The sequence below is a fragment of the Mytilus edulis genome, chromosome 6, assembly GCF_963676685.1.
Source record: "Mytilus edulis chromosome 6, xbMytEdul2.2, whole genome shotgun sequence".
NCBI lineage: Eukaryota > Metazoa > Mollusca > Bivalvia > Mytilida > Mytilidae > Mytilus > Mytilus edulis.
The window spans coordinates 43,626,278-43,651,969 of record NC_092349.1 but is presented as its reverse complement, the minus strand read 5'-3'; the positions used below and the strand labels follow the sequence as shown (position 1 = coordinate 43,651,969).

The 25,692-nt window shown below is 30.9% G+C and overlaps 1 protein-coding gene across 1 annotated transcript; it reads left to right on the top strand.

Annotated features, from left to right (window-relative positions):
• Positions 1-552: 552 nt before the first annotated feature.
• On the top strand, positions 553-24,642 carry LOC139527711 (uncharacterized). Its single transcript, XM_071323336.1, has 7 exons — positions 553-1,275; positions 3,588-3,684; positions 11,015-11,197; positions 11,854-11,984; positions 13,153-13,249; positions 14,766-14,930; positions 24,024-24,642. Exons 1-7 carry the CDS (start codon positions 913-915, stop codon positions 24,269-24,271), a joined length of 1,284 nt encoding a protein of 427 aa, XP_071179437.1. The 5' UTR covers positions 553-912; the 3' UTR covers positions 24,272-24,642.
• The last annotated feature ends 1,050 nt before the right edge of the window (positions 24,643-25,692 follow it).

Genomic DNA, 25,692 nt, shown 5'->3' with positions numbered 1-25,692 from the left:
TACTGTCACAGTTTACCTCTATCTATAATAATATTCAAGATAATAACCCAAAACAGCAAAATTTCCTTAAATTATCATTTTAGGGGCAGCAACCCAACAACGGGTTGTCCGATTCATCTGAAAATTTAGGGCAGATAGATCTTGACCTGATAAACAATTTTACCCCTGTCAGATTTGCTCTAAATTCTTTGGTTTTTGAGTTACAAGCCAAAAACTGCATTTTACCCAATGTTCTATTTTTAGCCATGGCGGCCATCTTAATTTGATGGCCGGGTCATCGGACACATTTTTGAAACTAGATACCCTAAAGATGATTGTGGCCAAGTTTGGATTAATTTGGCACAGTAGTTTCAGAGGAGAATAGTTTTGTAAAAGATACCTAAGATTTCTATAATTTTGTTTTATACAATGTTTTTTTTTGTAAAAAAATGAGAAAATGAATTGAACAATGCTTTGGTCAATGGATTTCATGAATCAATAAACCATTGAAAAAGTTAACTCTTTTTTTTTTTAAATTCCTAGAAATGAATGTTATGAAATATTTTATCAATAACATCTTTATGCAACGCAAGCGTGTCCAAGTAGCTCATTAATTATTCATATGGCGCATTGTTAAATAGAAAGCATTGAATGTATCGACATACTCTCGTTCTGCACATTTAACTATTTGTGGCCCTTAGAGGTTTAACTTCCTGTTATCCACTTACTCGTGAAAAAGACTGATTGGTTCGATGTAATGTTTGATATGATAACATAGCACCCTAATGGTATATCAATATATATGTTAATTCTGATTATACATTTTCAGTACATCTACTGGAGTCTCATTATTTTCACAAGAGCAGAATATATCAGATTGATACTCCCGAATAAACTTTATCAAGTTTTAATTAATGAAAAACAGATAGTAGAATGGACATTTCGGTAGCATTGTTATCAATTGTTTTGTTTATCTTAATTTCTTATGATCATTGCGAGGCTTTTTTGGAAGATGTTTGCGACAAGGACGATGTTGAATGCCAGCATCCAAATGATAGCACCGTCCGCGGTCATTTACAGCATGGCAAAAGTAGCCAAAGGCACGTCCTACGTAGAATTCGAAATATGAGCTTGTTGCAATGTGTCAAAGAATGTTTCTTGACATCCGAATGTATTGCCATTAATTATCGAAAGAACTGGAAACTATGTGACGCAGTTGGAGACATAAGTGATAATGACCAACCATTGGTACATGAAGATGGTTGTATTTACAGTGAAATATCAACCTGGTCTAAGGTAAGATTGCATACAAAAAAATAGCAAACTTATTAGAAGGCTTTTGCAATATGACAAGTGATCTATGACATAGAGATACTCTGGAAGTGAAAAATCGTGAATGAAATATCTTCTATTAAATGATATGAGCAAAAGAACCCTAAGACGGATAAATCTGCATATGCAATACTGGTGACGTTGTCCTGTTGATATAAATCCGGAGCTCTGTTGTTTTTTGAACAGGGTCAATACGGATTAACAGATTAATACTTACACTGTGTGATTTATACTTCCTAGCTAATTAGTATTATGTAGATACAATGTTAGTACTTGGACGAAAAATCAGAAATTACATCTGACTATGTTGACAAAAACATCGGGAATGCGAAAAGACAAATTCAGTTATAAATTTCTGTATTTTCTTCAACTTTAAGTTACATGTAAGTTGCTTAATTTAGTTGAAGAATAACAATTATTTAATAAAAGTGTTATGAACTGGCTGTTTCTGTATTGGCCCTATTATAGATTCCTGAAGAGCTGTATTGGCTAACCTCCAATCTATAATAGGACCAATACAGACAATCAATTAAGGTTCATCTGAAGGAATTGAAAAATATGGCCGTTTTTAAATCCAAAAATGTACGATGAGTAAAGACACACTGATGCATCTGAAAGTTTTAAGGCATGGCAGGACCTATGTATATAAAAATCATATGAAGTCTATGTTTCACAAAATTAATTACTTACCTGTATTTTGACGTGCATTTTTCTCAAATCTGCAGAAGATAGCAAAATAAACAAACACGTGCACACGAGTTTCATTTGATACAGTCCACTCAGTTTATATCAACTTTTGTTTACAAGTGTCTATTGTCCATCTATTAAAATCTGTTTATCTAGGTCCATCTATGCCTTAAAACTTTCGCAGGTGAACATATTTGTCTGGACTCGAGTTGAATTTGTGGTGTATAAACGGCCTATATAAACACTATTTCATTGTCCTGTCATTCAAAAAATAGATATGAGTACGACAATTGAAAGATAAATTTGAATACTCAACAATTATTTTACTCTAAAATTCAATAACAGAATGTATACTTAATTAAAAAACAAAAATCTAAATTGCCAATTCTTGAATATTTTGTAAGAGTTTTATGTTGCTCATCTGATGATATAAGAATCATAAAAATATTCTGATGAGATATTATTGACAATATGACAACTATCAACAAGTGATCAAAAGATGCAGATGCATCTTTAGTTTACCTGAATACCTTTTTTTTTTTTTTATATCAACCTTCTTTTGATCTTTATGTGTGAACACACCAAATGTAATTTAAGGGCATTATTTACAAATCATGAAAAGAAAAGCACCTAACAAATAGAAGTATAATTAAATTCTACTAATAATAAACATCATTATATTGCAATTTGTTTAGAACGATAATTTTCATTGGTAGTGGACAAATAACATTAAGAGCTAGATTCCACGTTCTGTAAGTCCGTACCTAAGGAAAACTACAATTTTGAATTCCGATATTTGTTTGGTATGTAAAGTTTTTTAAATAAATAAAATGTCACAGTTTGTGTCTTTAAATATTCTTTTTGTCAATATTGAAACCTTATAGAAGCGTAGGAAAAGTATAAATACATTTAGCGTTAATGTCTGCCATTGAGATTTTACTGATGACGTCACATTGTTTAGATGGAAAAACTTTTTAATTAAAAGCGTTTTTCAGCCAAAATATTTACTTCAAATGGATTTTTTTTAAATATGTGTCATTAGAATAGAGATCACAGTATAGTTTTTTAAGCTTGGCCCTCGTAAACCTTTACTGTCGCAAACATCCGTTTACCTAAATCCGACACGTGTCGTTAAGCAAACTCAATTTGCGACAGTAACGTCTACGGTGTACGATGGCAAATTTTACAATATAACACAGTTATCTCCTAAATATCCATTATAAAGTTTTCGTGTTACTAAATGCAATTTCAAAGTATCTTACATGTAAATATTAAATTATGCAGTCCGGTTATCTAATGTATGATGCTGTACTTTATATATATTGTATAAAAATATATCATACAAAATTCATTAATACACGATACTGTGCTTTATCGAGGACAGACGAATGGTTTTTTTTTTGGTTTTTTTTTTATATTGTATATAAAACTCACCCTACCCCTTTTTTTCAGACGAGTTTATCATTTCAAAAGGACGACAAAACAACGAAAATTATTCAGGAAATGTCTTTTCAATATTATGTCAATATTTTCGCAAAAAAATACTTTATTCACTGAAGATATTAACATGTCATCTTAAACTTTAACAGAGTTTCGCGGGAGTTTGTGCAGACCACAACTGTGCCACAGGAAAGAAGTGTGTAAAAGATCGAGATTCAAACAGAGGATTCACTTGTATTTCTGCTTGTAAGTCAAAATAAATGTCTGAATCCAGGAACATTAAATAACATATTTGAATGTCTAAATCTTAGGAATTAAATAAAGTATTTGAATGATTATGTAGTCGAAATGCGCGTTTAATGAACCAAAGCATCCGGTTTCTCTGATGAGCTATTATTATTATTATTAATATAATCAATACAGCAACATTAAAACTATAAACATATCATGATATTATCAGCTTACTCGACAAAACCAGTTTAGCTACTTTTAACGAGACTTTCAAAATGTATTAAATTTCAAAATATAAAACATCATGCCATGTTCATTTAAAGTTTACTGTGTATGACATTATCTGAAATATGTATAATTTCCTGCTTTTCCTGGCTTTGTCAGTTAGTTTTAATTTTACGAGTTTGTTTATCCCTTTTTTTGTCTTTTGTCCCTTTTTATAAACTTACAAACGGATATATCCGGGTTGTCATCAGATACATACTTGATAATAATTGTTTTACATGCCACAGTATTATTTGGAAATCAAATAAGCTAAACAGATGCGAAAATATCAAACGCCAAATATGTGTATAAAAAAAATTAACACAAATAGTTAATTTCTTGTTTAGGGAATACTCAAATTTGTGTGATATGTTATTCTTACCAGTTAAATACTTATGCCTGAACCATTTGTAAACATCGACAATCAGATTGCATAATACCGATATCTAATATATAAATAAATGTATATCCATGCACTGCAAATCATGTAGCGGTTGATGTCAATTAAAGATACATATTAAAAAATATATATACGGCTTTAAAACTTCTCTTTTCTCATTAGCTAAAGCATAGGGACCCTTCTTGGATAAAACATTTTATTAACCACCAGGAAAATGAGAGTTTAACATAATATTACGATCAGATAACGTGTCATGCATATTTTTTTTTTATCATGCAACAACAATAGCGTAGGTTTATGATGCCATTCGAATTTTTGTGTTCCTTCTCTTTTTTTTTGGTATTAATATTTTTTTAAAAGTTGATTATTTGATTTAGTATAAAAATAAGGAGCAGTTAAAAATCTTCAGCAAATACTAGAAAATTGGAATTAAATAAAAAGTAATATAAAAAAAAAACAACAAGTGTTTACTTTTGATACCAGTTGATAAATATAGATTCTACCACTGCATCGATTTACTACAATAGTTTTACATTCGAGACAATTCAATTTACAGATTTAAAATAAAACTGTCGAGAGTGGGGAAATGACCTTAAGGTGTGCCAGTATTTCCTGGCCCATAAGGGATAATGATAGCCTTTTTAGAATTTTCACCACTTTCTAACACTGCAAAAAATTCTACATTCACAGTTAACTGAAGTACTTTCATTTTACTATTCAGAAAAGAATTTGAATATGTATCATGACCGTTTACTTTTTTTGCTATTTTTAAAAACCTAAGGCCACTAGTACTTTTAGGTCTTTTATGGTGCAGTGAATACAAAATTTAAAAAAATTCTCAAAAATTCATTTTCATCTGTATGTAAAATTATTTCATATTTTTCTACACCTGATTCATCCCTCAGTTTGGGAAAGTAAGATCAGTTGATACTGTATTTTTTGTCCAATCGCACTGTTTAGATACATTAACCTAAGTAGGGTACACAAAAGAGCAACCTAAATTCTGGAAAGCAAATACTACCGTGCCACCTTAACCAAGACATAACAAACTTGAAACCAGTCATGACACCTATGATACATAGACTTCTTACTTTGGAACATATTACAATAAAGAATACTAGTCTGCACTCATTTCTTACCAAAATAAATGAAACATTACATCCCTACCCCATCTGGCAGATTTTCACTTTTTTTTCATCTTACCATTTTTACTTAAGGAGTGAACAAAACCCAAATATATGATGTTTCAAATCAACACAGAAGTCAAACATGGTGATTCAGGAGGAATTATTGGAATGCCAACTCTGTTTATGGTTAATCTGACTGAAAGAAACAGTTTAAGCACCACATCATGAAAACTGATATTAAAGTCCATTCCACATTTTACAGCATGCCTTATATTACTTTAAACATTTCCAGATTATGAGGGTAATACAACAAGAGTCTTTAGATTGCAGTTAACTATTATTCCAAAATCTGTTTGACAATACATGTACTAGAATACATCTCTAAGTTGACTGTTTGTCTATTTCTCATGTATGCATTAAGTTAAATTATGTCCCCTTACATAATCAATTTGCCTTTATTGTGCTTTTCACTGTCAGAAAATCTTAACAACTAATAGTATTTTCATGGAAAATGAATAAACCATTTAATCTTGCTGATATAACATCATAAATACATTCTTTGTCAAAAATAATGTCTAGTCAATGTAAAGAACCCCCTATTTCTATCTCTATTTCAGACCAATATGAGAGCTAAATGAATAAGTAAGGACCCCTTAACCACTTACTGGTTCCCCAAAAGCTCCAACTGGTGTCATGTTACATCAGAACTACAAATTGAACCTCAAGAAAACTAGTGTAGCTGTACTTGTGTTGAAAAAAATAAGAAACTATGCAATTTATTTGTTACGGTGAAAATAATAGGATGTACATGCAACCGAAGAATGTCGCGTCTCAAATTTCAGTGGTTGCACATGTGTCAGACACTGCGAAAAGTCAAAGCGAGCATTTATAATTAAAAATGTATTGCAAGTTACATAATAATAATGAAGTTCTACTTTCTAGGTAAATTTTTACATTATTACCTACAGATTAGGCAAAATTTGCTGAATCAGCAATTTTTACTCTCAGGGGTGGAATTAAAGGCTTGTTTTTATCATAGTTGCCCTTAATCTACTTAATATTGATAAACTTACAAATTGCATAGGTAAAAAAAGATCCTTTATTGATTTAGTGTAAAAATATATATCCCCCTTAAGGTGGCACGGTAGTATTTCCTGGCCCATAAGGGATAATGATAGCCTTTTTAGAATTTTCACCACTTTCTAACACTGCAAAAAATTCTACATTCACAGTTAACTGAAGTACTTTCATTTACTATTCAGAAAAGAATTTGAATATGTATCATGACCGTTTACTTTTTTTGCTATTTTTAGAAACCTAAGGCCACTAGTACTTTTAGGTCTTTTATGGTGTAGTGAATACAAAATTCTCAAAAATTCTCAAAAATTCATTTTCATCTGTATGTAAAATTATTTCATATTTTTCTACACCTGATTCATCCCTCAGTTTGGGAAAGTAAGATCAGTTGATACTGTATTTTTTGTCCAATCAACACAAGACTTGGATGACAGAATCTGTTTCTTTTATAATTTTTCGACGATATGAAGACAAATATAATCGTTATTTTTCGATGATCTGAAAACGATGAGTACTTTATAAAAAATGTCAGTTTATTTTCGATTTATGAGTTTGACTGTCCCTCTGATATATTTCGTCCCTCTTTTATATGTATCATGAGTAAAGTCATCAGATATTGATTAAATAAAAAACAATCAACAAGTCAGGACAAAGATTAATCGGCTAGTGAACAATCGTAAACCTGGGATTGTTATATTTAAATTATTATACATTTACCTGCTGTCCGGCTATCATTGTTTCATGATTAAAATAGCTTGCAGGAAGATATAAGTACTATAAATAATTATAGATTTTATTGAATGAAAAAAAATCGATCCAGAAAAGTATTTCTTCATAGCAAACGTTTTGAAAAAGCGAAACAATAAAAGTAAACAAAAGCTTAGTTAAATCGGCTACAAAAAAAAGCTTTCCAAGGCTTTGCTGTATTTCTCTCAAAATATAGTAAACATATTTTATTCAGAAGAATTATATGAAATAATCTTGTATAAGTTTATTTTATCGTTACATGTAATGGTAAGTGTGCGTTATACCTACATTTATCTACACGTGAATAATAGAAAAATCACAAAAATACTGAATTTCGAGGACAATTCAAAACAGAAAGTCCCTAATCAAATGGCAAAATCAAAAGTACAAACACATCAAACGAATGGATAACAACTGTCATATTTTCTTATGTAGAAAATGGTGGCTTGCACCTGGTTTTATTGCAAGCTTGACCTACACTTGTATGACAGTTGCATCAAATTCCATTATATTGGAAACGATGCGTGAACAAAACAAACAGACATAACAGGTAAAAACCTCGAAAATAGGGGTACAGTAGTTAACACTGTAATCGCAATCACTAAACAAACACACAAATATGTAACAAAAAAGCATAAAATGTCATACAGACCAAGCAAAATAGCAAAATTAAAGACAAGAATACACAAATTTTCCATAGTAAAATAAAATAATGACGGGATGTATACAGAGCCACGTCATATATGTATCAAAGAAACATAAAAATTCATTTAGACACAGCACATAACAAAAACGAGCGACAATCGTTGAAACATGTTATACAATAGCACAATAACGGGATGTATACAGAACCACGCTATATGTATCGTAGTAACACCAAAAGGAATACAGACAAAGCACATTAGCAAAAATGGAAGACAAGAAATCGAGAATTATCATTTACATAAACATAATGACAGGATGTATACCACATGTGTCTCAATTTATCATAATAAAAACAAAAAAGGATTTATCTCAAGTATCTTAATTAATCATAATAAAAACAAACAGACATTTACCACAAGTATCTTAATCATAATAAAAACAAACAGATATCTACCACAAGTATCTTAATTAAGCATAATAAAAACAAACAGATATTTACCAAAAGTATCTAAATCATAATAAAAACAAACAGACATTTACCACAAGTATCTTAATCATAATAAAAACAAACAGATATCTACCACAAGTATCTTAATTAAGCATAATAAAAACAAACAGATATTTACCAAAAGTATCTAAATCATAATAAAGACAAACAGATATTTACCACAAGTATCTTTATCATAGTAAAAACAAACAGATACTTACCACAAGTATCTAAATCATAATAAAGACAAACAGATATTTACCACAAGTATCTAAATCATAATAAAGACAAACAGATATTTACCACAAGTATCTTTATCATAGTTAAAACAAACAGATACTTATCACAAGTATCTAAGTCATAATAAAGACAAACAGATATTAACCACAAGTATCTTTATTATAATAAAAAAAAAAAATTACCACAAGTATCTTAATAATAATCAAAACGAACAGATATTTCCACAAGTATCTTAATAATAGTAAAAACAGGCAGATATTTAACACAAGTTAAATATAAATATTAGACATTGTAGATTAAACACGTTTTTCTCTCTAAATTCATAAACCATGAAATAATCGATGATTCTATGTAAAAAAAAATATTTTCAAAATAATAATTATCACAGATTATTATGTAGTATTAGCTTTCATTTTATTTTCAAAATCACAACAAATAAGAATTTTCCATCGAATCAAACCTATCTGTAAAATAACTTCAACAACAACTTGGAAGAGTTGGTATTGCTTTGTTTCATAAAAAGAATGGCCAACGTAGAAACAAGTATCTTGTCTAAGTGAGGTATAAATCTTACTTTGAAAAGGATCACTCTGATTCAAACAAAAAATTATCTGAAACTGGCATTATCAAGATGCTTGATTTCTTAATTGACAACATATTTGTCAAGTTACGTTCGGAGGACGTGTTTTTCAATAGACTGTTGGCATTCCAATGGGAACCAATTGCGCCCCTCTTCTTACAGACCTGTTTCTTTATTATTATGAGGCCAACTTCATACAGGAACTTCTTAGGAAGACTTTCCACTATAAAGATGACGTTCTTTCACTAAATAATTCAAAATGTGGTGACTATGTTGAACACATCTATCCCATCGAACTAGAGATAACGGATACAACAGATACAGTTAAGGGGGCCTCATATCTTGACTTACATCTAGAAATTGACAATGAGGGTCGATTGAAAACAAAACGTTACGACAAAAGAGATGATTTCAGCTTTTCAATTGTAAACTTTCAATTTCTAAGTATCAACGTTACAGCAGCACCTACATCCCCAAATTGATACAATATTCCCGTGCTTGTATTTCCTATCATGCTTTTTCTTGATAGAGGGTCACAAGAAAGCTATTAAACCAAGAGTCCCAATTGGTGAAGTTGAAATCATCCCTTCGTAAAATTTACGGACTCCATCCGGTTGCCCGTTATTGGATAACCGTTTCACAAATGATATCGGATATGTTCCGTACGTCGTTTCTACAACCCCTTTCCTTTTATGAATGTGACCTACCGAATTAGCCTATTTACCGGATTTGTTATAACATAAGCAACACGACGGGTGCTTACCCTTCCGGGGCACCTTGATTTTTTTATGGCGTTCGTGTTGCTTATTTTTTAGTTTTCTATGTTGTGCGTATATCCGGGTGCGGGCTTATTTCACTGTGTTGAAGAATAAAAGCAACAGTAGAATACCGCTGTTCAAAACTCATAAATCCATGGACAAAAAACAAAATCGGGGTAACAAACTAAAACCGAGGGAAACGCATTAAATAAAAGAGGAGAACAACGACACAACACTAAAATGTAACACACACAGAAACGGACCAAGCATCAGACAAAATTTCACGAGAATAACAAATATAACATCAAAACCAAATACATGAATTTGGGATAGACAAGTCATATCGCAATGTGAAATTACACTCAAAAATAAGAGAAAACATACGACGCAACGTTAAAATGTAACACACACACAAACGAGCAATAATATAACAATGGCCATATTCCTGACTTGGTACAGGACATTTTTAAAGGAAAAAATGGTGGGTTGAACCTGGTTTTGTGGCATGTCAAACCTCGCACTTTAATGACAATGTTAAATATAACATTGAAATGACAACATAATATTACAGGATTACAATACAAATAAATAGGAGAAAGTATTAGACAAAGAAACACATGATTATTGAATAACAAAAAGCATCAGGTTTAAAATTCAATACGTCAAAAACGTGCCTCGTCCACACAAGACTCACCAGTGACGCCCAGATATAAAAGATCGAAAGTGAAAAAAAGTACAAAGTTGTACAGCACTGAAGATCAAAAGTTGAAAAAGGCTATGATAATACGGCTTTGTTTTTATGCTTGGGAAGACCCATTTTTGTTCTGTTTCTACTCTTTGGTCTGGTTGTTGTCTCTATAACACATTCCCAATTTCCATTCTCAATATCATATATAAGAGCGATTCACGATTAGCAAAATTATAATATATCCCGTCAACTGTAAATTTAACCCTGTTAGTGTCATAAATATTACCAGCTGATACATGTGATAATTAATGTCTAATACGTCCTGTTTGCAGACTGTGAAAGATCCCTGCCAGAAATACAAGATGCTGTTTGCACAGAAACATTTGGGTCATATAGAAACCTCGGCACTGGAATAAGTTTTAAATGTAAAGATGGACTTGCTTTGATAGGACGCCCATTTGCTGTTTGTACGGAATTTGGAAAATGGAAAATTCTGTTTTGTTGTATAGAACCCGGTAAATTCATCTTATTTTTGGTTAAGTGATAACCATTTGCAATTTAGAATTTAAAAAAATCAATACCAATATACACAAACGAATAACAAAATGAATAAAACATACGGAAAAAATTAATCTATATATTAATCAAGCTAATAAATAGACTCCAAGAAGGCACACAAACTGTTAAAAATGAAGGCAACAGTTATTTCCCGTTGTTAATCGATTAAAATTCGAATCAATACAACAAACTTTTAACAACGGAGCTTGACAGCGTGGATGGACAAGATTAATAAAGGCAACAGTAGTATACCGCTGTTCGAAATTCATAAATCGATAGAGAAAAAACAAATCCGAGCTACAAACTAAAACTAAAAGAAACGCATCAAATATAAGAGAACTACAAACATCTTCTGATGAACATGGAGCATATCATGACAGCATGAGTGGACAGGGTAAACATCTCCTGATATACATGGAGAATATGTCATATGAATCCACACTAAGTCAAAAGGTCACGATGAGTTTTTTATGTACTTTTGGTATCTTCTGCCACATTTATTAACATGTACCTGTCTATTTATCTTGTTGTTAATAGTAACGGATATACAAAAATAATGATACGCTATTTATTTTTCATTAAAACTGTTTTGATTTGATTTTCTTGTCGGAAGCCTTGTACCCACCACGTGACTGTACTGGTATACCACGCCGCTGTGGATCTGGTGTTTACCAAATTTATCCAACGCCTTCTATAAAGTTCGATGTCTATTGTGAAATGGATACAGAAGATGGTGGCTGGACAGTAAGCTTCTACTTAACTGACGCGTTCGCTGCATGGCTAGCCCGCATTGTACACTTTATCCTATAAATCACCTGATAGTTCATCCTGTCTTGGCCTACAAAGATAAAGATATATCATAAAAGGAAGTAATAAGAGGATCAAAGAAAATAGATGCAATTGTAGGTCATCTTACGGTCTATAACATATAGCGCCAACTTCTCCCAAGGTATTTGTAGACAATACAGTAATGGTTTCAACATTCTTGATGAAAGTAAATCCAGAAGATCGAATCTGACGTACTAAAATATATAAAATCTATATTTTCATTTATTTAACCATTTTTATACAAAATTTACAGAACATTCGATTTAAGACAGTAGATATAGTTCACATGTCTATTTTGTCTAGTAATTAATTGCAACCGCTAATGGTGGACTGTTTGGCCCATAAAATATATCCCGCCTCGTAATCAGAGCGTAGGTTTTGCCAAAATTAAAACTATACATTTTATCCCTTTGTTAGTCGCCTTTTAAATTTTTTTATTAATTTCCAAACTTGCAAAAGGAAAGGCATATTCAGTAATGAGCTTCCAATGCACCAAATTTATAACGTGTTTTTGTCATTAAATATACATAAACAAAGCATTCAATTTTAATTTTTCTGTGTATTCAAAAATTTGCGGAATTTTTGTTATTGTCTTTGGACGGTAAAAAGTCGGACAGCAAAAGTAATGTTTAATAATCTGACATGTTAAGGCTTTGTGTACGATTGAAATAAAAGTAAACTTTGTTGCCTTCGGCTGTTGTTTGCTCTATGGTCGGGTGGTTGTCGCTTTGACATATTCACCATTTCCTTTCTCAATTTTATTTGACAAACAGGAATATATCCTTTAAGAAATGTATTAAGTTTGATTTTTGTTATAAATATCTACAAAAATAAATTAAGGGATGAAGGTATATACTTAATATTTAATTTTATGTAAAATTAAGGAATACTTTCTACATAAATAAGCCGCCTACCAAAGCCAACAGATTTTTTTCGCCATGAAAATCCATTTCTTCAACATGCACGTCCCTTCTTTATATTTAAAAAAAGGACACACACACACACTGTTCATATTTCAAAATATAATACGTGGGGAAATTCAAAATATATGAACAGATTCTCTAATTATGTTTATCATATCTAGGTAATCCAAAGGAGACTAGACGGCAGTACAAACTTTTACAAAGGATGGACAGCTTATGAAGAAGGATTTGGGAATTTTACACATAATTTCTGGCTAGGTATATTACAATAAAGATTCTCAATAGGTTAAAAAAAAATCAACAATATCATGCACAAAAATAAGTAAAAAGACGAAAAGACAATCAAATATTGATTTAAAGTACACAGGAAACTAAAAAACTTGATTGATAAATAGAAAAATTAAAAAAACATTTGTGGATCAAAAAATTAAATGGTGTTACAAATGTAAGACTTTCTCACTATTTGTTTTAACTCATATTTATCGATCTTTCGAAAAAGCAATATTATGTCTGGTATTTTACGTTATGAATTCATTAATCCATTTTATATGGATTGTGTTTTGTTAATGGCGAGCGTCATGACAACCACTTCAATTTTCATTTTTATGAACCTGTTTGATGGTCTAACGACTACGAAGTCCAAAAAGTTACCAGTTAATACACATGTCATAGATGGCAGGATTTTAAAAAGTCATTCAGGCATGTGTTTGGTCTGCAACAGATTCATCCGTAACGCTGGAATCAAAAAAGTTTAAAAGGCAACATGCGTACAAATTGGAAAGAATTGAGGACAAATAATACCAAATGTGTTTTGCAAATAGAGCTCAGCTAATCTAATCCTTCGTTGTTGAAATATTCAAATTTTATAAACTGTTAATCGATAATTATAACCATATCTATGATAACTCATATCAACACAGACGTGCTGACTCCTCGGCTGGTGATACAAGGATTTTCATAATTATCTATAAATTTGGTCTATTTTCGTTCAGTATTATCATGTCATAAAGTTATTTTGAGCCTTTTTAAAGAATAGAGCGATATGTTAACTCGGTCGTTTGGTCATATTCTTTACATACACTCCTTTGTGATTGATTGTACCGGATTAACGATTTTTCTTGATTAATAATGTGTTCGATTATAATTATAAAGTGGATTACATGTAACTAAATTTTATGTAGAACTTTTTCAGTAGCGTGGATAATGACAAAGATATCCATATGTTAAAGAAATTTAACTGATATGTTTTTATCACTTATTGTTATAGATACATTTATTGCTTTTAAGTAACACAGACTTCAGTTTCTCACGACTTGTTGAAAGCATCGTTGAAACCGATTGCTACAAAACAAAGTACTGATATAACATTTCATCTAATATTATCTTTATCTTAACCTCTAAACCAGACTTTATCAAGCAAAATATTCTATTTGCCAAATGTTGATTTAATTATATTATTTCACACTTTTAACCAAAGTAATTGTCTTTTATCAATGCAGATCATGAAATTTTAACATGATTTATTGGCATGTTAATCGTGCATTAGTTAAGTATAATTGCAGATATCAAAAGGATTTAGCGTAAGAAATATTAAATGTAATTGATCATGAAAGATTTGAAAAACATAAATTTCTTCTTTTTGGTAGTTCTTCATTGTCAATGAAAAAGTATGTACTCCCTCAGAAATATAACTTTAAAATGCCTTCTTATTACCATATCAATTATGGATATCAGCAAGTATACTAATGATCGAGTAATTTATAATAATTTTCAGGAAATGCAAACATTCATGCAATAGTCGCAACTGGTAATTATCAACTACGAGTAGAGCTAGAGGATTTTGAAGGAAATACAGCTTGGGCGGAATACACTAGATTCTTCATTGGAGACGTCTCAACAAACTATAAATTGGATGTAAGCGGCTACGAAGGAACTGCCGGTGAGTCTCAGTCATTCTTTTGACTTTTGTAGTCTGGTAAAACAAAAACTTAAATCTGAAATAATTTGTACACTTAAGAATATTGTTTCTAATGTAGAAAGCTCAGATAGAGTAAACTCACACGGGACGATTATAAAGAATCTACTGTATGATGACTTTTGTGAGAGTAATTGCCCATATAAGATGAATTTTATCCTTTTTTTTTAATATTTTTAAAATAGACGGAAAGATTTTTTTTAATTAAAGGTCAGCAAGACAAGATCTACCATTAAAGCCACTTGTCTCAAATAATCAGTCGAGTTTTGTGTTTTTGACTATTCACTTTTAAAAAATATGTAGATAAAAGAAACTTTAACAAGAACTATCTTTAAAAAAGATATCCGACGTATTTAAATTTGAGTATATGTTAAAAACTATCATTTCGATAACCTTCAGAAGCACAAAAATACCATTTAAATAACGTTTTCTCTGTTTGTGTTCAGTATTCTCGGTCCTCGTATCTTTCTGTTTACATTCACCAAAACCCCGCGGAAATCTCACATGCGTAGGTGCGTTCTAAAAGTCATGTACGTTCGTACAACAAAGTTTACATTAAAAATTATATAATTGTCCCGAATAAACAGCTGTCACGGATGCAAAGAGCTATTGGAGAAACAATTATTTTAATAAAAATATAAATCTTTGTTAGATCTAGTTCAAATATTTATAGTTTTTCACTTGCTTTCCATCACGATATAATTAACGAGACGTTTTTTCAAACACAACCAAATCACCCACCATGACAGCATTTTGTCAAATCACAGAAAGGATTTTCGAGCATGCGTATTCTATTGCCATAGTTAAGCGTCCTTACGTTCAAAGGGCACAACCCGAAACTATACCGACTACGTCGTAAAAAGCAAAATTCGTCTTTAAGTTATTGCATTTTTTTAACAGAAAGATATGTTTTAAAACGTATCATTTATCAGTAGGACAGAATCTATAAAAGAGATAAATTGTTGAAATTGTCAGTCGACTCGTTATTCATTTCTTGTTCTCAAATGACGATTTTTAGCAAATATTTGTGTTATTGTCTATTCTATTGAATAATATGATTTGAAAAACATATCGGCTAGACTATATTTGCAAATATGAGAGTAATTGCCCATATAAGATGAATTTTATACTTTTTTTATTAAATATTTTTAGAATAGACGGAAAGATTTTTTTTTTAATTAAAGGTCAGCAAGACAAGATCTACAATTAAAGCCACTTGTCTCAAATAATCAGTCGAGTTTTGTGTTTTTGACTATTCACTTTTAAAAAATATGTAGATAAAAGAAACTTTAACAAGAACTATCTTTAAAAAAGATATCCGACGTATTTAAATTTGAGTATATGTTTAAAACTATCATTTCGATAACCTCCAGAAGCACAAAAATACCATTTAAATAACGTTTTCTCTGTTTGTGTTCAGTATTCTCGGTCCTCGTATCTTTCTGTTTACATTCACCAAAACCCCGCGGAAATCTCACATGCGTAGGTGCGTTCTAAAAGTCATGTACGTTCGTACAACAAAGTTTACATTAAAAATTATATAATTGTCCCGAATAAACAGCTGTCACGGATGCAAAGAGCTATTGGAGAAACAATTATTTTAATAAAAATATAAATCTTTGTAAGATCTAGTTCAAATATTTATAGTTTTTCACTTGCTTTCCATCACGATATAATTAACGAGACGTTTTTTCAAACACAACCAAATCACCCACCATGACAGCATTTTGTCCAATCACAGAAAGGATTTTCGAGCATGCGTATTCTATTGCCATAGTTAAGCGTCCTTACGTTCAAAGGGCACAACCCGAAACTATACCGACTACGTCAGAAAAAGCAAAATTCGTCTTTAAGTTATTGCATTTTTTAACAGAAAGATATGTTTTAAAACGTATCATTTATCAGTAGGACAGAATCTATAAAAGAGATAAATTGTTGAAATTGTCAGTCGACTCGTTATTCATTTCTTGTTCTCAAATGACGATTTTTAGCAAATATTTGTGTTATTGTCTATTCTATTGAATAATATGATTTGAAAAACATATCAGCTAGACTATATTTGCAAATAGACCTAGCTGAATGACACAGACTCTTTTGATCCTCTGATTATACTTTTTTCTGATGTTGTGTTTTCCCATGTTATGGGGTTAATTGGGAGCCTGCATTCTTAATGTGCAAGTTTGAATGCGGGAGCCTGTTTATATTCAATTATAATTGTTGTTAGTTGCTATCCATCGTTTTTGTGTTTAATTTTCCTTGTTTGTACCTAAATTAAAACATGTTTGAAATATTCATACACTTTGTCAGGGTAATTTATTTCTTTTTGGTCCTCATGGTGACACTGTAGTTACTGACAATATATGTATAACTTCTGATTAAGAATGAGATATGTTTTTGAGTTTATATACATATAGACAAAACCTTTTATATAGTCTTGTATGCAGACTTTGGATAAACAACGAATTTAAATATCCACAAATTTGCAAGTTTTTCCTAATCCACAAAAAATGATACCCACGAAAAGAAATGAATCCACAATTTATATTTTTTTTTAAATGTACCAATTCACTTTGTTAAGTGTTATTGATGCAAAAAATTTTATAAAATTTGCGAGTATTTTTCTCTGAATTTCATATCATTAAAGTTCTGATTACATGTGTTTAATCTGTATAAATCTTTCACTATTCTTGTTTTTTATTCAACAACAATCGGTTGCATATAGGTTTGATTTAGATTGGGTGTGTAACGTCAAATCAAGCAGCAAAGTTGTTTATTTTTTTAAAGAAAGAAGTTATGTGTACATTGTTTATAAAACTTAGGGAAGCGTTTGAAAATAATTGCAGTTAACAATTTGCATAATACATATTTGAAAACTAAGAATATATTTTAATGAATGGTCTTATTTTAAACTCCAGATAACCAATGACCTTACATTAATCTGAGTTCAGTTTAAAGACCGGGTCTAGGATATAAAGAGAGACACATCATGAAAATATGATTTTATTCAAATATTTGACAGGGTTAAGAAGTACGAAGCATTAAACAAAATTAATTATTTTTTTATTTGTTTTTTTTACTTTTCAACTTGTACAGATGTCAGAACATAAATAATGGTTAGATAAGGCCAAAATGTGAGAACATAAAATAACTTACAATAAAGATATTTTCAATTGAAATCCTGAAGCACAGTTTTTTTTCAAATTCGAATTCCTGTGATTGACAAGTAGGAGGAGATATCCATTACAACAACTTTCTGTTTATGTTTTACAACGGAAGAAGCATGCTACATGTAGCTTTATTATATTTAATCTAAAGCATGCATTTGTGAATTAAGAATCTACTAACACATTGCAGGGGATCAATCAATTATATTATCCTTTCAAAGTTTCAGAATATTGACATTGTTTTTATCTGTTGTGCCAAGTTATGTTTAAGAATAAATGTTAAATACCAAACAAATGTTACTTTGATATTTATGTAATTTAGTAATTTATGTAACTATACCCAGAGGTGGTCCATATACGTAAGAATTTCTGAATTTCGATGCCATCCTCCTACTTGTTTTAGGAACCAATTAGACATTCTATCTCTTTTGTGCCAAGTGTAATTTTTGAATTTAGGGTCTCTTACAAGAGCAGCCTGTATCACATTTAATATCTGTCATCCTGAAACATCATTGTCCAGAAATATTTGTACTTTTCTTTAGGCAAACTTTGATTTCTTTGATGTCTCTCTTGAGTTTCCCACTCCATTAGTCTATTGTTTTAACTAGTATGCAAGGTTTGCAAAAATGAAAGACACATTCCTCACATTATTGGCCTTGTTCTATGATGTATTGGTTTTCTTCAATTCCATCTCCTCTCTCTTCAAGTGCAATGTCACCAGTTCGTGTGGACATAGTTGTAACATTTGCAACCTCATTGACACTATCTACTTAATTTACATATCAATTGTAATATTTAAATAAACTGTAAATTTTTGTTCTTTAGTGACAAACGTGCTATTTTGTCAAGTGTAAACTTTATGCTATCTAATTTACACGACTTGACCTTTCATCAAAATGTAACAATAAAAGACAATATTTTTACCTCCAAAGCTAAGCACGAAATACCTTGGATATCAAATTCCCAATGTTTTGTACACCTCATATTATAATAAGGTACCTACAAAGTGATATCATTTATATTTTATGTTTCACACTAAACGATTTTACATACGGAATAAAAACTGACATGATGAATATGTTTAAAACATATTTTTAGGAGACGTAGCGTCTGTAACGCTTTGCAAATTATGTTCAGTACTCCTTTATAATCCACTTTCAAATAAAGGGAGGCTTTCATGTAGGGCAGTGCATGTTTCTTTACGCTTTATTATGAATTGTGTTCAATTCTTACTGCCCCACTCCCTATAATTCCATTTAGAATAAATGTACATTGCTATAATGTAATGGTTTAATTATCATATCCAGAATATGATAACTAGGATTTGTAGATAAAAACAATCCCCTGCAATGGTTCAACATTTGTCAACTGTTTGCATAAAGATGAAGTAAATAATATTCAGGGTGTATAATATCACATTACATTAGTGAATTTTAGTATCATTCTCTTGCTATTGAAATGGAAAAAGAAACAAAATTACCACCTTGTTTTCAAATTTCGGTTCCTGGAGATGACAGTAAAAAGCAATTAATACTTTCAGGATTCCAAAAAGTTCGGACTATACGTGTGCATCAACTAAATCACCTTTTATATTATACTGATATCTTAGAAAAGGTTTCAGACTATTTTTTTCTTGACCTTAGTGGACAGTCCTCAAAGTCTATGACAACGTTAGATTTAAATACATACATCAAGGTGGAGAACAAATTATTCGTAGCGGCTTAAATATCACTCCAGAAGATCATCAAAGTTGTAGAAAATAAGGCAACAGTAGTATTCCGCTGTTCAAAGGTTATAACTCGATTGACAGAAAACAAATTAGGGTTTAAAACTAAATAAAGGCAACAGTAGTATACCGCTGTTCAAAACTCGTAAATCGATGGACAAAACACAAAATCGGGGTAACAAACTAAAACTGAGGGAAATGCATTAAATATAAGAGAACAACGACACAACATTAAAATGTAACACACACAGAAACGGACTAAGCATTAGACAAAATTCGATGAGAATAACAAATATATCATCAAAACCAAATGCATGAATTTGGGATAGAAAAGTACCATGACATGTCTTAAAGTTATGTGAATTCACAGTCAAATATAAGAGAAAACAAACGACCTAACGGAAACACAACGTTAAAATGTAGCATACAAAGAAACGAACCATAATATGACAATGGCCATATTCCTGACTTGATACAAGACATTTTGAAAGACAAAACTGGTGGGTTTAACCTGGTTTTGTGGGACGCCAAACCTCCCGGTTTAATGGCAAAGTTAAATTTAACATTAAAATGATAACATAACATCACAGGACTACAATACAAATAAATAGGAGAACATATTAGACAAAGAAACACATGAATAATAGCTATCAAAAGGCACCAGGTTTAAAATGCAATACGCCTGAAGCGCGTTTCGTCCACACAAGACTTACCATTGACCACCAGATATAAAAGTTCGAAAGTCAAAACAAGTACAAAGTTGAACAGCACTAAGGATCAAAAGTTCAAAAAGGTTGTGCCAAATACGGCTAGGGGTTTCTGCTTGGGATAAGAACATCCTTATTATTTAGAACAATTTATGCTATTGCAAACAGTATATCACATGAATACATGAATATAAAAGATATACATAATAAAACTGAAGTATTAACTAATTACAGAAAACAACAGACACACCCGACTTAGTCAAGGCCTCAACGTAAAAAGTGAAAAAAGTGACGTCACATACGGAGCGGTGAAAAGGCACAAAAATGACGTCACATTAGATTCTGAAACAGCACACAAAAAATGACGTCACATTTGAATGACTAAAACTATTTCTCAAAATTAAGATAGAATTAGGATTGATTTAAGATTATATTTGAACTAAATACTAATATTACATTTAATAACCATGCACATTGCAATATTTATTAATAGCAAACTGAAGTAGCAATTAACTATATAATACCACTGCTGGTGGACGTTTCGTCCCCGAGGGCATCACCACCCCAGTAGTCAACACTTCGGTGTTGACATGAATATTAATAATGTGGTCATTTTTATAAATTTCCTGTTTACAAAACTTTGAATTTTTCGAAAAACTAAGGATTTTCTTATCCCAGGCATAGATTACCTTAGATGTATTTGGCACAACTTTTTGGAATTTTGGATCCTCAATGCTCTTCAACTTTGTACTTGTTTGGCTTTATAAATATTTTGATATGAGCGTCACTGATGAGTCTTATGTAGACGAAACGCGCGTCTGGCGTACTATAAATTATAATCCTGGTACCTTTGATAACTATTTACACCACTGGGTCGATGCCACTGCTGGTGGACGTTTCGTCCCCTAGGGCATCACCAGCCCAGTAGTCAACACTTCGGTGTTGACATGAATATTAATAATGTGGTCATTTTTATAAATTTCCTGTTTACAAAACTTTGAATTTTTCGAAAAACTAAGGATTTTCTTATCCCAGGCATAGATTACCTTAGATGTATTTGGCACAACTTTTTGGAATTTTGGATCCTCAATGCTCTTCAACTTTGTACTTGTTTGGCTTTATGAATATTTTGATATGAGCGTCACTGATGAGTCTTATGTAGACGAAACGCGCGTCTGGCGTACTATAAATTATAATCCTGGTACCTTTGATAACTATTATAAAGCTATGTCAACCGAGGGAAACACATCAACTATAAGAGGAAAAAAACGAAACAACAGAAACACTCTAGTGAAAAAAAATGACAATACAACATACATAGAAACGTATTAAGATACATCACTCTTCCATTCAAAACGGGTATTTCAGTATGAATAAGTTGACACCAAAAGGACATCTAGCTGCAATGCATTTTAATTGTGACAGTGATCATGATAAACACCATTCTATTTCATTGTCATCGTCTTTTTATTTACCTAACGGTGAATACCTAGCAAACTTGAGGACATGTCATGGATATATATGTAGTGGAATGTTACCAGTGCAATACAACAGGTTTGCTAAAACTGCAAAAAATAGGCATATCAACAAACAAAAACAGCAATACATATTTCAAAAATACAAGCATCATATTGAACAGCAATACAAAGAAACTATTGAGTCAGCAGTTTTAGAAGAAATTGGAATGTACAATGACTTTAAAAGAATTTACATATTGACAGATGCCCGACATAGCTTGCGTTAAAATGCAAAAGAAATGTTGTAGCCATAGCAGAAAACAATTCTTAAATGTGAACATGATACAAAATCTGATGATTCTGTATCTCAACGCCATGAAAAATTGTGTACCCAACGGATCTTTAATTACATAGAAAAGCAAGTAAATGTAGTTTTGCATGACCGAAATTTGAGTATAAACAAGATGTTAAAAGGCAAAGGAATCACTACAAATCAGAATGATCCATAGCATGCCATTTTTAAAAAGGTTAAACTAGCAATTAAAAGTGAATCTGCAGACCAACATGTTTAAAAGAAAAGTCCTGATCAGCACAACTAGAGGACAAGGTGGAATCAGTTGGCATACATTTTCATTTGGGCCGTTAGAAATTTTGAGGAAAATCCAAAGGAATTAAAGGATGTATTGCTAAATATTTTGGAACATTATAATAATAACCACTAGAAGTGTCATCCTGATTACAAACTACGAACCTAAACGGATATTTATTCCAATATCAATTGCTGAAAAACTTCTCCTATGTGTTATATGGAAATCTACAATTTAAACCCTCCTTGAAAATTGTATTTAGCCAAAGATACTTTTATGTTGAGTTCTTTACTATGAACATGTTCCAAGATGAAAAAAATGCTTTTAGTAATGACAATTGCAAAGCTGTCAGATGGCACTTTGTCATTGGAATGAAAATGTTGATCACGATTTCACCAAAACCGAAGAAATGACCCACGAAGTAACATTGGAAAAAAGAAGTATAAGCCTCAAACTTATAATAACGAACAAAGTATTTGGGATAGGCAAATAAATTTATTGTGTTAAAGAAAATTAGAGATGTATTAATATTCATACATGATATTTATTATGAAGTAAAAATTTTGATTCATTTATTCATAAATTCATAGAATGCAACTTTATATGTTTGTGCCTCATTGAAACATTTTTATTTCTTATTGGATACATTAGCATTGTGATTATATATCTTGTTTATATTCATTAATTCGATTTTCATGAGATAAAAATCTGTGTTTACCAGTTTCTTCATATTTTCTTTTTTCACAGCATGCAATCACGAACATGTGCTTCTATTAACATATTCTATAAGCACATTCACTGAAAATAATTTATTTCTTATCTTAGCACCGGCCATATTCAAATAAGCTTAACTGCTGTAAGGACGTAACATTTTCTATGTCATCCCCGGTCTTTAAACAAGTTTTTGTTGTTTAAACTTGAATACACTACTTGTATCCACGTGAGTTTAGATTGAACAAGTTTGTGTTGTTTAAATACTTGATTAAACTATTTTAACTACATGAGTTCACTTTAAATCTGTTTTTGGTGTTCATACTTTGTAGACATGACAGAATGATTTTTGCGACGCGATTGTTTGCCTAATTGTTATTCAATAGACATTAGAAAACGCATTCATTGGGTATTAGTTTCATACTATACTTTTACGGATAATTGACATTCAGATTGTATATTTCAACAAGATGTTATACATGCAATATCAATGGAATCATGGTACATACCACACTTTGCAGCCCTTTTATCAGAGTTATGGAACTCTGTTTTGTCATCATAATTGATTTTTATTACGTCATTGCAACAGTAAGTTCAACCTTTGCTAAATTCTAACAAAATCCTTTTTTACGAAAATGTGCAAATTTTATTTGATTAATATATAAGAAAACAAACAAATACATAATACTGTGTTTATTTATCTAGGAAACAGTCTGCAATCCCATAGTGGAAGTATGTTTTCTACGTACGACAGAGATAATGACATATATCCAACCAGCTGTGCAGTTCAGTTTAAAGGAGCATGGTGGTATCACAAATGTCACGCTTCAAATCTTAATGGAGCCTACTTGTCAGGGGAAACAAGGTCTTTTGCTGATGGAGTCATATGGCATGGATGGAAAGGACATCATTATTCTTTAAAATCATCAAAACTAATGATAAAGAAATTGTGAACGACAGCGTTACACAACACATTTTTTGGTAGAAACAGTCATAGCCTATTGTTATAATGTTCTCACGTTTAATTTTCTAAACTATCATACGGAAGACGTGAAAAGGACAATTTTCGTCTTCAGATGATTAAAAAGATATGATTACATATTTTTTTTAAATTTACAGATTGTGATAATTATTTATAAACTTTTGGTATGAATTAAGTAGCTGCTCTCAATGTTTATTGATCATACCTATTTTATTTGAAAATTATTGATACAGTATTATATTACTGCCTGTACATAAACATGATACATGCGTTCACGAAGTTAATATTTCTTTGATTCTCAGAGTTTTAAATCGTTTATCTACAGTTACACCATTAAAGGGAAATTCCGCGATTTTTTACTTATCATCTAATTGTGTTCATCTTAACGTAAAAAAACACATTTGCAAAGTTTTAAATTTATATTCCTTCTAATAACATTTTCACTGATATTGAACTAAAAATGTTTCCGTTCTATTTACCGTTATTATTTTGATAATCATTTCAATGCAACTTTTGTGTGAGCAGAATGTGTATATTATTTTGTAAATTAAGGTCACTGTATATTTCTCGGCTTGAAGTCAATTCGTTTACCTTGTAGCTATTTAGCAACATGTGTGAGTTCAAGCGTACACAGCCAGGTATGAATGTTGTTATTTGGAAAGGGTAAACAAAGGATCAAAAGAGTATGCCGTTTTTGATACATTAAGATTTAATACACGATGATAATAAAGATACAATAATTAAATTGTGTAAATTAATTGAAAATAAAATTCAGATTCGTAATTCCGAAAGTGTATAAAAATAAAAGGAAACATTTTTTTATTACTTTCTTAGCGGCAATTAACGTAAAGATTCAAATATGAAGTAAAAAATAGAACTTTTAATCTTTAATAAAAACTAAATGCAATATTACCCAATTTGATAAGGATATACCATTGCACATCTGTTTGATATACTTTACCGGAATTTCTTAACATGTATTCAAATCTGAATGTGTTTAAATGCTAAGAATCGTAAAACTATCGCAATTTTAAAGTTTTCAATTTAAAATAAAAATATACAACATACAACATGCATGATTTTTTTAGTTTCTTTTTAACATTTCATTCTTACATAACTAAATTCATTGGACAATCATTTACACGAACTGTTTGTGACAAAATACCAATTATCGTTTATCTCATCAATGGATTTACATACAATATAATAAATCTAGCTAATAAATTATTTTGTTTGAGGATTTTTGTACATTTTTTTAAAAATTCTATGATAATATTTGTGCAATGTTGAACATGATAGCCGTCATTAATCCAAATAAGTAATACAGTAGTTGTAGTAATACTTATATTTTAGTCATGCATAACTGATATTGACGAATTTAGAATAGTTCGT